This window comes from Lactuca serriola, chromosome 3 (assembly GCF_051521515.1).
Source record: "Lactuca serriola cultivar US96UC23 chromosome 3, Lser_US96UC23_V15, whole genome shotgun sequence".
NCBI lineage: Eukaryota > Viridiplantae > Streptophyta > Magnoliopsida > Asterales > Asteraceae > Lactuca > Lactuca serriola.
This window is the reverse complement of record NC_136410.1, coordinates 32,145,842-32,160,213: the sequence shown is the minus strand read 5'-3', so window position 1 is coordinate 32,160,213 and position 14,372 is coordinate 32,145,842. Positions and strand designations below refer to the sequence as shown.

The following is a 14,372-nucleotide window of genomic DNA, read 5'->3' as shown; positions in this document are numbered from 1 at the left end:
CACTGTTGCTAATGTTTTCATTGCCACCATCTTCCATTGCAGCCAGCTGTACTTGTTCATGGCCATCATCTTCCCCGCTTCCAGCTTTAGTATCAGCAAATGAGCGACTGCTGCCACCACTATGCTTTGTTACAAGTTCAGGTTCTTGTGCTTGTTTTCCATCGCCAAGTATATTATCACTACAACCATGACCACCGTCATGAATGAGCAATGTGGATACAACATAGTCCAGTGGTTTTTCTCCTCCTTCCATTGTTTTTTCGCCTTCAGGTGCACTACTGTTGTTATTGTTGCCTTCGCTATCGTTTTCCGTTGCAGAATGTATTCCCTGCTGTTCACTATCACCTTCACCATTTCCACCATTGTTATCCTCAATTATGGTATTAGTTTCCTCTTTGCTAAATGCATCATCATCGTGAATCATTTCGGATTCATCCTCCTCCAGTAGTTTATTGTCTACTTTGCTGGGGTCTTCTCCACTGATTGGTGCACTGCTTCCATCGTGGCCATCTTTCACTGCAACTTCTAGAGCTTGGTCAATATGATCAGCTCCACATTCAATAGGCGGATCTGTAGGTGAGCGAGCGACACCACTATCCTCCTGCTTTGTCTCTCCAACTTTTGGAATATGTTCATCTTCACCAAAAACATCAGGTGCATCGCCACTGCAATCATCTTCACCCTCAGGTACCATTTTGTCTTTCCCACGTTCACCACCATCATCTTGACTCATTTCACCAACTTCTGTTGCAGCATTTTGAACTTCTTCATGGCGCTCATCTTCGCTACATGTATCAACCCTACGCTTCGTACCTCCTTCAGTTATTTGAATATGGTTTTCTTCAAGAACAGAATCCTGCAGCCCATCGCCACTATTGTCACTCTCTCCTTCAGGTGTCAATTTGTCCTGTACTGGTTTTTTGTCCGATGAACTGCTTTGCTTCGGTCTTCTCCGCCTGTAGAATATGTCTCCTTTGCTTTGCTCTTTTCTACGTGGCGCACTGCTTCCATTGGATCCATCATTCGTCATTATAGCCTCTTGAATTTCTTCAAGGCGACCAACTTCAGTATCTTGACCACTAGTAGTCCCAGAAACAGTCGTTCCAGTCTGTGAGCAACTGCCACTACCACCAACTGCAGCGGTATGTTCTATCAACTCTTCACTTTCTTCTTCATGTTTTTCAGCACCATCACCTCCATGCTCGATTCCAGTATCTCCCGATTCACTGCATACCATATCAAAATCAAAACCCATTAATTAAACCCTAATTTTATTTTATAGAATTCTGATTGGAAAAGGTACAAATTTTTTTTTGAAAAATAACCGATAAAATGTAAATCTGAAACTAAACCTTATTATTTATTGCAATAGATAGTAGAATGTCACCCTTGTGGATTTAAACTGTACACATATATACCCACAAATTAACTTAAAACACTCACATGCACACACTAAAGCACTTAAATCATACATACCTTATTGCCTGTTGCGACAGAGATGCAGAAAATTTTTCCTCGTTGCAAGTTGTGCATGCCGATATCTTCTGAGTCGGAATGATATCCTTTTTATTTTCCTCTCCGGCTTCTGTTAGGTCAGACGTAGAAGCAACTGTCACATCATCATGATTAGCACCAAAGCTTTCCGTCTTATCATTGGTAACTTCCGTGAGATCATCCGAGGACAAAAATCGAACCCTTTTCTTAAAAGGTGCCATATCTTCTCCATCAGCACCATCACGCTTCCCGGAAAGTGGATTTGGACCTTCAGATCCTTCTGATTTGTTCTCCTGCGTCATCTCGAAGCTTTCATGCACGAAAGCCTTACAGATAAAGAGAAAGAGAAGACGAGTATGGTGTGAAATGAACCTCTTTTGAGGTGGTATATATAGTGTAAGAAACGTGAATAGTTCAACAGCATTAATCTTTTTTCCTTATGAAATTTATTTTAAAACATAAGCTGAGGCGGGATTATTTTGGTGTATATACATTGAATTCTTTAAAAGAAAATGACAAAAAGAGATCTAACAAACTATGTATTAGAATAATTGTAACGTAAATATTGTAATCGACTAATCGTATTAGTATATCACAAATATATAAAACATTTAATTCTTAGAAGATTTAATATTTAATCAGTAAACTTCTATAAAACCATAAACTGTTTATATAGTTTTATAAATGTTTGCAATTTTATCTTTAAATTGAGATCTATTGTTGAAAAGTATATATATATATATATATATATATATATATATATATATATATATATATATATATATATATATATATATATATATATATATATATATATATATATATATACTTTTCAACAATAGATCTCAATTTAAAGATAAAACTATTGCAAACATTTATAAAACTATATAAACAGTTTATGGTTTTATTTAAATGCTCCTAGCATTCAAACACTATTTTCGATTTAAAATACCAAATTTTCAAAAAATGTTAAAGGAAAATGATCAATGCTTAAGACATCAAAGATGAAACCATACTTAAATATTAAATATAACTTATAATCTTTAAATACTTAATTTGATCTGATTTTTACATGTTTCTCACATTTGTATTATCGTATCATATCAATCGATTTTATGATAAATGAATGTCATGTTCCTTCGTGAGCCACCGCTAAAGGGTGTAACATGGATCTAAGAACTTGAAATGTATACAGAAATGAGGTATGGATGAACATATTAACGGACACCCATTCAGTGAGGTTTAGGAAAGATCATCACATGGTTTTGGGATTTCATGGTGTTTTAGGGGTGGGTTGCAATAAAGAAGATGAGAAGAATGGATGGAGAAAATATAAAAAGATGTTCAAAATGGGATGGGGCCAAATGATGCAGAGGATTGGAAGGGGTGGTTTTGATAAGTTGGTGCTTTAGCATGCTTTGGGTTTAAATTAATGTAATCGTGCTTAATATGATTTTATAATATGACTATAGATAGGGATACTAAATCTATATAGAGATATTTGTTGAGAGTGTGAAGAATTTGTTTTATCTGTTAACAAATGAACATCAACTAAGTATATAAATGGGGTATGTTAGTAAATGCTAAGAGAAATGTCGATTAACTGGTCAAATGGTTGATTACTTTGATTACATGTATACATCCTCCAAAGAGAAACATTAGTAGTAATGTATATATTGGAGGATAATTACTAAGATTGTGGAGCAGAAAGATCCTTTGTCAAGATATTAGATAGTTGATCCAATATAGAGCTATATCAAACAGTTAGAGATCTTAAGATAACCATATCCCAAATAAAGTGCATGTTCCTCTCAGTATGCTTGATGTACTGATGAAAAATTATATTGGAAGATAAACATGTCATACTATAGATTGAATAGAATAGAATTTGACATGCACATCTCATGAATAAAAGAATTTAACCAATATAGTATTAGATTTGGATGAAAATTCTTGATTCTCTCCCTCGATACTAGATCTAGAAACAATAAAAGCTTGTTAAAACTACAACTCACCAAATTACACATACTATAAAACTAAAATAACAATGGATGGAACTACATATGATTAATAATACTTTTTTAATGCATCAAAATGTACTTGATTGATACCAAATGTTGATCCATGCGAATTATTGTCTAGTGAGAGCCATATACTATAATATAGTAGTAGATTTGGATGACAATTCTTAAAAATACTTCAAGGCTCTAATGGTGCTTTAATATAACTGAGGATATATAAGATTAATACCATAAAATCTAAATATTTGGCTGATCGGAGAAACTAGAGTGGAAAGAGGCTTACACGAAGTAAGACTAACATATACAAGTAAGTCATGAATATGATAGTTTTTTTGGATGAGATATAACCCAATAAAATAGTAGGTTTCCTAAACTCCAAAAAAACTCAATTGTTAGATATCCATGAGCACAAATTGAAAATGTATGTTTGAATAAATTTAATACTACAAGTGGTCAAACTACTAGTAATCAACATTTCATCAACATAAAATAAACATAATGATGTGTTATATATGCACTAAATAAAAGTAAGTAACAATAAAAAATAAGAGAACTTAGAAAACCAAGCTCGTTGAGATTTCTTAAAACTATATAAAGCCTATTTAAGTAAGCATATACGATCATGTCGATCATGAGCTTCAAATCCTTATAGCCGAGTCATATAAAATGACTTGAAGATATCACCATATATTAATTCATCATAAATGTCATTCATCGGATAACCCTTCCATTAAAGTTTGCAACTTAAGAAAGAGAAGAATGGTAGTTGGTTTTACAATTAGGAAAAATACCATAGTATAGTCAACACCTAATGTATAAAGCCTACTATTTGGAATCACTTGCACTTTAAAATAATAATTGTTCCATACATGCTACATTTATGATTTTAAACATATATATATCAAACAACACGCATGTGCAAGATTGCTGCTGAAACCTAGTTTTTATTATAATGTGGTGCAAAAGTTTTAGAAAGTACAACATCATACTTTGAAGTACATTTTCATTATTGTTTAAAGGTGATTGATTTAGTGTTAGAACGATTGTTGTGTTTATTTCATGTTATAATAAGATGAATTTTTTTACTACATGTGATTCATGGTGCATTCAAGCTATGTGTCATTTGAGGTTTATCATTTTCATGAGATATTTGGTACCCTAAATTGGTGTTTTATTTTTGTATCGTCTATATGCTCGTATTCAAATGAGATATTTGCTACAACTTCTGTGGATCATGAGATATGGGTGCCTGGTCCTAGTGGTTGATCCCTTATGGTTTAAGTGTGCTATGTGTTAACATTACATAAGCTATTCCCATTAAAATCTGGTGAGGTTTTTGGTATTTGAGATTAAATTAGGATTTGAGAAGTAGAAGTATGTTGCATTTCATCATTTTAATATTAACGAATTATGATGATGCTTTAGGAATGAATGCATTTAAAATGTTTCTTTCCCCAATTTGATGCGTACTTACTATTATTTGAGTTTTGAAAATCTTTTAGGGTTTGACTTTGCCATTGAATTGTTGAATTATCTAATACCCTTAAAAGTTGATTGAGACAATGTTTACTAATCTTTCCACGCCTAACCTATGTATTTTGACATGAATTTATATCGAAGGACTTAGTTCAAGACCTAAGATGGATTTCTTTTGGGATATTTAGATGATGTAATAAATAAGATTTAAAATGTAGGTAAGGTTATGTACTTTACAAATCCTAGTAATTATATACATTTTTAATGTTAAGAACTTCCCCATCACATGCCTTAACAATTTATACATTTTAATGTTAAGAACTTGCCTATTTGGGAACATTTTCCATAATGCGTCTTCTTAAATGATTTTTATTTATAATTTTATGTTGAAACTTATTTTAAAATACTATTTCAAATATCCCATATGATGGGTATTTCAAGATCATCCATCAATTCCATGAAAAAAGGTCATATACGGTATACATATTTCATTAGAAGTGCTAAGTTTGAATTTGTGACGTTCTTCAATGGAGATTCATCATTCATATCTTATAAACAAAATTAATGAAAACTAGTATTATTAAGGTGTTAGGACATAGATACTAATTCCTTATGCCCATTTAAACAAAGAAAAACCATCGTAATTGGTCAATTTGGAGATATTTGAGATTAAAATAGAGAACATTGAGTTGAATCATTAAATTCACTGATGAATTCGAATTCAATTATTGTTAGGATGTGAAGTAGGTTTTAGAACATTGTTTTAACACATTACATTGTTCTTAGATCATCAAAATTCATTCGCTAAATGTTATGATCGAATTAGATGAGAAGAGTGGTCATTTTGGAGCTTTGACTTGTAATAAGAGGGATTGTAGATTTACATGTCCGTGTAAGATTTTCAAGCATGTAAAGACATGATGATAGTTAGTTTTATTTACTTCTTTTTATAGTTTATTTTAGCATATTTCATTCATAATTTAGATAATTTCCATGCATATTTTCCATTTTGTTATTTTATGACTATTTCGGGTACTTTCGAATCTTGTGAGCATAATTGCAGGTTTTCGGATCTAGCGGAGCGGGAGTGTTCGGGAGTATGGGAAGCGATGAGAGTTGATAGGCAAAAAGGATGTTAGGCTTGGTGATTGTGGAGATGGTGCATGGAGCGAGCTTGATGGTTATTTGAAGGTTTGGAGAGAAATAAACTTTAAATTTGCAAGATGCGGGCATACGTAGATTTTTAATCGGGAGAGTGCACGAGCTTTAGAGGATGTGGAGAGGTCAAATTGGGCTTAAAATGAAGAAAAACTTGAAGAAAATGGGCTAGGAGGTGATTGGATTCGATCTGGGCTAGTGGGATATGCTTTGGAGGCCCAAAATCTCAAAGAAGCCCATGTCAGGCACCACCCGCGCAGCAGCACGCGGGTCGCGCAAGGCTCTGCAGGGGCAATTTCGGAAATCCATTTGGAAGGCTATTTGAGGAAGGTTGGTGCCCATCTTTTAGAGACTCTTGGACATCCGATTTTTGGAGATTCTCTCTGGAGTTTTGAAGACTTTTGAAGGCCAAGAACACTTGAAGAACATCATATTTTTACCTCTTGATTCTTGCTTAATGTTTGGTACAATCTTCTCTAACTTTGTTTCTTTGGGTTTAGCCATGCTTGGCTAAACTAATCTTGGTTGACTTTTGGTTAATCCTTTGAACTTTTGTTGAATGTTGAAGAATCCATGAACATGTTCTTAAATCTTTATGGGAATGTTTTGTGTTTTAACATCTTATCACTACTTGTATATTTTAGTTCATGAGTTTAAATGTGTTTGTGGTGATTAGTTGGCTAATTTCTTGATTAAGTAAAGGATCCTCAAATTAGCAAGCAACAAATGATTTTTGTGTTGTTTTTGCTTCATACAATCATAAAAACATTTCCTCCAACATGGTGGTGAAAGCATTTGACCCCTCTTGGATTTGGTGACTTTTTGGTTCTTAATGCTAGTTGACTTTCACTAATTACATGCTATTTGGAATTAGTGACTTTGACTAAGGAAATTGTTTTGAGCTTCTCTAGCCATTTCAACAATTAAGAAAAGTCTAGGTAATCTCAAGCTCCTTGGATTACTATAGCCAAATTAAGGATTTAAATCAAAGTATTGCACCATTGGATTCTAATGATATGTTCATCAAAAGTCAAAGTGAGGAAACTTTAAGTCAACCATCTCTCCCTTATTGATTTTACATCAAACTCTTATTTTTGTTGCATTTGTCTATTTAAATCATAGTTAATTCTAGTTTGTTTCAAGTATTTCAAAACACCAAAACCCCCCATTTTATTTTTATTGTCATTTTACAAGTATTTTTACAAAGAGATTTTTCATAGAGTTATAAATTGAACCAATCTCCGTGGATTCGATCCCTTTACCACTATACACTATTTTAGTGTGTAATATTTAGGGTTATTATTTGTGTTGGCCTCGACAACCACCAAATTTTTGGCGCCGTTGCCGGGGATTGGTTTATTTTTAATCAATTTGTTTCTCTATGCCCAGATCTCAGCGTACAGGTGACTTGATTTACAACCCCGAAATCGAAAAAGAAGCAAGGTGTTTGGCTAAGGAAAAACGAGTTGAACGTGGTCAAACTTCTAACCCCCACGGGGACCCGGAGGTTGAAACCACTTCATTAAGTGATATAGAACCCGATTCTAGTCCCGAACCTCGCCAAGAAATTCCCGCAACACCACCCCTACAACAAAATCCACCCATTATTGAACCGATTGTAATGGCGGACGGAGGAGAAGTTCCCGAGAGAACCTTGAGGCAAATGATGGAGACCGATGTTACACAAACTCCAACCGGTATCAATTACCCGGTTTTGGAAGGAGGTTCGGAATTGAAGTCAAGTTTAGTCCACCACCTACCAACTTTTCATGGATTGGAGAACGAAGACCCTCATAAGCACTTGAAGATGTTCCACATTATTTGCACTAGCATGAAGCCACAAGGGTCAACCGATGACCAAATCAAGCTAAGGGCATTCCCTTTTCATTGGCCGATAGAGCAAAAGATTGGTTATTCTATCTTCCACCGGGGTCGATCAACTCATGGACCGACATGGCAAGAGCTTTCCTTGATAAGTTCTATCCCGCCTCAAGAGTCTCAAGTCTTCGAAATGAGATTTGTGGAATCCGCCAAGGTCAAAATGAGACTTTCCATGATTATTGGGAGAGGTTCAACAACTTGTGCTATAGTTGCCCACAACACCAAATTCCGGAACAACTCCTCATTCAACACTTCTACGAGGGATTGTTGCCAATGGAGAGAAGACTAGTTGATGCCTCAAGTGGTGGAGATGTCTTTAGTAAAACCCCACAACAAACAAGACAACTTTTCAACACCATAGCCGCGAATTCACAACATTTTGGCCCTCGCCAAGATATGAAAAGAGACACACAACACAAAGTCAATGAAGTGGGAACATCAAATCTCGAGTCTCAAATCAAAGATCTAACCTCCGTTGTCCAAAAGCTAGCCATGGGACAAACTCCACAAGTGATGGTTTGTGGAATATGTGCAACAATGGGACATCCTACGGATATGTGTCCCATCCTTCAAGAAGATGCGGAGCATGTGAATGCCACGGGAGAGTTCCAAAACTACCACAACAAACCATCCGGTTACCAAAATGCATATAACTCAAGTTGGAAGCCAAATCCCAACATGAGCTACAACCCAAGACCATTGCCTCAAAATGCATTGGTTAGACCATCCTATCCACCACCACAATCTCATTACCAACATCAACAACCACACTATCAACCCAAACCGCACCCTCCACATCATCATCAACAACCTCCTCAATCCCAACCAAGTAGCTCCGGAATGTCTCTTGAAGACATTGTCAAATCTCTAGCCACTAGTACCCAACAATTCCAAAAAGAAACAAGGACTAGTATCTCCAACCTTGAAGCACAAATGGGAGATATAGTTACATCCATAAGCAAGTTGGAATCCCGTGGTAAACTCCCTTCTCAAACCGAAAAGAACCCAAATGTCAATGTGGTGACATTGAGAAGTGGCAAACAAGCCGGGGAAAGTAGTTCGAAGAAAAAGCCGAGGGAAGAAGAGGAAGAGATAGAAGTTATTCCCGTTGAAGTACCTATAATCAAGAATGATGCACAAGCCGGAGTTCCAAAGAAGGCTGCCCCTCTAGTAACACCAATAGCCACTCAACCATCGTTCCCCTCCCGACTTTCAACTTCAAAGAAGAATATGGAGGAGAAAGAGATTTTGGACACCTTCCGAAAGGTGGAAGTAAACATCCCTCTACTTGACGCAATCAAGCAAATCCCGAGATATGCAAAGTTCTTGAAAGAACTTTGTACCAACAAGAGGAAGTTGAAGGGAAATGAGAAAATTTTGATGAATGAAAACGCATCCGCGGTTTTACAAAGGAAACTTCCACCCAAATGCAAAGATCCCGGAATGTTCACGGTTCCTTGCAAGATTGGGGATGTCACTTTTAGTAGTGCTATGCTTGATCTTGGTGCTTCTATCAATGTCATGCCCTATTCGGTGTATGAATCATTAAATGTCGGACCCTTAAGTGAGACCGGTGTCATAATCTCTCTTGCGGATAAATCGAGTGTCTTTCCTAGAGGTGTTTTAGAAGATGTCCTAGTGCAAGTGAACCAATTAGTCTTCCCGGCGGATTTCTATGTGATTGATCTAGATGAGCAAGTGTCCTCCAAATCGGCTCTAATCTTGCTTGGGAGACCGTTTTTGAAGACGGCTAGGACAAAGATCGATGTGTATGCGGGAAGTTTGACAATGGAGTTTGATGGCGAAACAATAAGTTTTAATATTTATGATGCCATGAGATATCCTAGTGACGTCTCATCTTTGTACTTTGTTGATGTTGTTGAGCCAATTACTCAAGAATTGTTTGAGTTGTCTAACGGTGATATGTTGGAGATGATCTTGAGCAAAGGATTCGATTGTGGGAAGCTAGCCGAACAATTAAAGCTTTATTCTTTGGATCCGGAAGTTGAGAAGTTGGTAAGTAAAATGGAGATGAAAAAATTCACAAGATTAGATGTCAAGCAAATTGAACTGCCCCCAACTCACACAAAATTGCCGCCATCCCTTGTTCAACCACCCGAATTGGAATTGAAGGTCTTACCTCAACATTTGAAGTATGCTTACTTGGGAAAGAATGAAACCCTTCCGGTTATCATTTCAACTCATTTAACCGAATTCGAAGAAGAGCAACTCCTCAAGGTGTTGAAGGAGCATAAAGAAGCCATGGGTTGGACGATTGCGGATATCAAGGGTTTGAGCCCCTCCACTTGCATGCACAAGATCTTAATGGAGGATGAATGCAAGCCAAGTAGAGACGCGCAAAGAAGGTTGAATCCGCCAATGATGGAAGTTGTGAAGAAAGAGATATTAAAGCTTCTTGATGCGGGGATGATCTATCCAATCTCGGATAGCAAGTGGGTGAGCCTGGTGCAAGTCGTTCCAAAGAAGACGGGAATCACGGTGGTCGAGAACAACAAAGGTATGATGGTCCCCACTCGTGTGCAAAACGGGTGGAGAGTATGTATTGACTACCGCAAACTCAATGCAAGCACAAGAAAAGATCATTTCCCATTGCCTTTCATTGACCAAATGTTAGAAAGGTTGGCCGGGAAATCTCATTATTGTTGTCTCGACGGGTATTCCGGTTTTCACCAAATCCCGGTGGCACCGGAAGACCAAGAAAAGACGACATTTACATGTCCATTTGGTACTTTTGCCTACCGGAGAATGCCATTTGGATTGTGTAACGCCCCGGCCACTTTCCAACGTTGTATGGTTAGTATCTTTTCGGAATACGTTGAAAACATAATTGAGGTTTTTATGGATGATTTCACGGTCTATGGCAACTCCTTTCAAGAATGTTTGACTAACCTCACAAAAATTTTAAAAAGATGCATCGAAACAAACTTGGTTTTGAATTTTGAGAAATGTCATTTCATGGTGAGTCAAGGTCTCATTTTGGGTCACATTGTGTCTAGAAAAGGAATTGAGGTAGATAAGGCCAAAATTGATGTTATTCAAAGCTTACCTTACCCGACTTGTGTTCGGGAAGTTCGTTCTTTTTTGGGCCATGCAGGTTTCTACCGAAGGTTCATCAAGGATTTTTCAAAGATAACAAGACCAATGTGCCAACTCTTGCAAAAGGAGGTCGATTTCGAGTTCAATGAGGCGTGCAAAGAAGCTTTTGACAAGCTCAAAGAGTTGCTTACATCCGCTCCCATCATGCAAGCACCAAATTGGGATCTCCCCTTTGAGATCATGTGTGATGCAAGCAACTATGCGATAGGCGCCGTTTTGGGTCAAAAGAATGGGAGGGCCTCCCACGTGATCTATTATGCATCAAGGATACTAGACAATGCTCAAAGCAACTACTCTACCACGGAGAAGGAGCTATTGGCCATAGTGTTCGCCTTGGAGAAATTTAGACAATACCTACTTGGTACCAAGGTCATAGTGTATTCGGATCACGCAGCACTTAAGTACTTGATGACGAAGAAAGATGCAAAGCCGAGACTCATCCGGTGGATCCTACTGTTACAAGAATTTGACTTGGAAATCCGAGACAAGAGTGGATGCGAGAACCTCGTTGCCGATCATCTAAGCCGGATCACTTCAAATGAAACTCCTCTCCCATTGCGGGACGAGTTTCCGGACGAGCATCTCTTTTCCCTTACTCAATCTATTCCTTGGTATGCCGATATCGTTAACTTTTTGGTCACAAAAAGGTATCCCGACGCATTCACACGTGCTCAAAAAGACAAGTTGAAAAGTGATGCAAAATACTATGTGTGGGATGAACCTTATTTGTGGAAACATTGTCCCGATCAAATCATTAGGCGATGTGTACCCCAACAAGAGCACCAATCCATTTTGCAATTTTGTCATGAATTTGCCTGTGGGGGACACTTCGGACCTAGCCGGACTTTGAGAAAGGTCCTTGAGTGTGGATTATTTTGGCCAACCATGTCACGCGATTGTTATATGTTTTGCAAAAGTTGTGAGCGGTGCCAAAGGACGGGAAACATTTCGCAAAAGAACCAAATGCCCCAAAATCCAATCCTTGTTTGTGAAATTTTTGACGTATGGGGGATTGATTTCATGGGCCCATTTCCCGTCTCATTTGGCAACGTTTATATTTTACTCGCGGTTGACTATGTTTCTAAATGGGTTGAAGCCAAAGCCACAAGATCGGACGATGCCAAAACGGTTATCGAGTTTTTAAAGTCTAATGTTTTCGCGAGATTTGGTGTGCCTAGGGCTTTGATTAGTGATAGAGGGACGCACTTTTGCAACAAAATGATGGAGGCTCTATTGAAGAAGTATCACGTGACTCATCGTGTCTCTACTGCCTATCACCCTCAAACGAATGGTCAAGCGGAGGTCTCAAATTGTGAAGTGAAGTCTATTCTAGAGAAAACGGTGAACCCGACAAGGAAGGATTGGAGTTTGAGACTTGACGATGCCTTATGGGCATATCGGACCGCTTATAAGACCCCGATCGGAATGTCGCCCTTCAGATTGGTATTTGGAAAATCTTGTCATCTTCCCGTCGAGTTAGAGCACCGAGCATTTTGGGCGGTCAAGAAATGCAACTTCGACATAGACGAGGCGGGAAGGCATAGGAAACTTCAACTCCAAGAGCTAGAAGAATTGAGAAACGAATCCTATGAAAACGCAAGGATTTATAAGGAGAAAACGAAGCTCTTCCACGACAAGTCCATCACCCGGAAGAATTTTGAACCGGGACATAGGGTCTTACTTTACCATTCACGGTTGAAGTTATTCCCGGGTAAATTAAGATCAAGGTGGATTGGCCCATTTGTTGTAATAAAGACTTTTGACCATGGAGCGGTCGAAATCCAAAGTGAAGAAACGGGACAAATTTTCAAAGTCAATGGGCACCGATTAAAGCCATTCTATGAAGGTTTTAATGCAAGTGTTATTGAAATCATCCACTTGCATGTCCCGGTGTGTTGAACCAAGCTAGAAGGACGTCTCGCCTATGACGTTAAAGAGGGGCATTTTTGGAAAGCTTTATGCTTTCATATCTCTACGTTCGAATAAAGAAGTTTTGAAAATGTTTTGATGCAACTTTTGAAGTCATTTTTGAAGAAGCCAAGAGTTTCTAGGTGTTTGGGGCCTTCCGAATCAAGAACTAGTGAAGAAAACGAAAAAAAAAATCGCAAACCGGGACCAGAACTATGCGCGACCCGCGCACGGGTGCGCGGCTGGTGTGTGCGGCCGGTCTTCAACTCGCGACAAAAGCCGGATTCCTAACTGCATGATCCGCGCGACCCGCGCATGGGTGCGCGGCCGGTCTTCAACTCGCGACAAAAGCCGGATTCCTAACTGCATGATCCGCGCGACCCGCGCACGGGTGCGCGGCTGGTGTGCGCGGCCGATCTTTAGACTGCGACATAAAAATGGCACTAACTGCATAGATTGCGCGACCCGCGTGCCCCCTCTGCGCGACCCGCGTGCTGCTTGACGGCCAGCCCTTATTTTGTTGACCAGCTTTGACTTTCGTTGACCAAGTGGTTTAATGAGTTGACCAACGTTAACCGGGTGTTGACCACACTTGAATATGGATTGAAAACCTCCAGCAACTCTTCTTCTTCATTTCATTCTCTCAAACCCTCACCATTCTCTCTTAAACTCTCAAGAACACATAAACCCACTTTTCACTAAAAATCGATTTCCCGGAGTTCCACCGGTCGGAATCCGACGAGACCACCGCCATTCTTCACCATTTTCCGTGCTCTACAAACCCCACCCAAAATTTACTCCGATCCATTGTCGGGTTTAGGGGCGCCACCACCACCCAACTCGCCGCTTTCCGGCCATTTTCCGGCCAACTCCGACCACCTTTCGCAATTCTGACACCACCAAAGTGTTTCTTTTTCCAAGCTCTTTACATCTAACCGAACAAAACCTCAAAATCTCACCAAAAATTTTCCCGGAATTTTTGAGCCACCACGAGCCGCCGTCGGATTTTTCACACAAATAAAGTTAAAAATTTTCCTTCAGTGAACAAGTCTTGCATTTTGGCACCCACGAATAACCAAAGCTTGGGGTGCACAGTAGCGGATTCCGGGTTCAAGTTCAATTTTGGGATAATTCGGGTATTTTCTTTCCTTGGTTTTTATTACATTGCATTGTTTCAATTCGATAATTGCATCCAATTATGCTTTGGAAATTGCCTAGGATCGTTAGTTGTTGCCCGGTTTATTTGAAAACATTGATTTGAAAATGGTTGAGATTGGTTGATTTGCTTGGAAATTTGTTCAAAAAAATTGTTTAAAC

The 14,372-nt window shown here is 38.4% G+C and overlaps 1 protein-coding gene across 1 annotated transcript; it reads left to right on the top strand.

Moving 5' to 3' along the window:
- Nucleotides 1-7,530: 7,530 nt before the first annotated feature.
- LOC145095115 (uncharacterized) lies at nt 7,531-13,046 on the top strand. Its single transcript, XM_079033053.1, has 4 exons — nt 7,531-7,808; nt 9,065-9,422; nt 10,362-11,925; nt 12,430-13,046. Exons 1-4 carry the CDS (start codon nt 7,531-7,533, stop codon nt 13,044-13,046), a joined length of 2,817 nt encoding a protein of 938 aa, XP_078889179.1.
- The last annotated feature ends 1,326 nt before the right edge of the window (nt 13,047-14,372 follow it).

Bases quoted from the DNA above. Each gene is read 5' to 3' on its own strand.
- LOC145095115 (XM_079033053.1), top strand. From the start codon at position 7,531: ATGCCCAGATCTCAGCGTACAGGTGACTTGATTTACAACCCCGAAATC. The intron at 9,423-10,361 runs GCATCCGCGGTT...ATCTTAATGGAG, and splicing joins AAATTTTGATGAATGAAAAC to GATGAATGCAAGCCAAGTAG. The intron at 11,926-12,429 runs AGCACCAATCCA...CCTATCACCCTC, and splicing joins GCGATGTGTACCCCAACAAG to AAACGAATGGTCAAGCGGAG.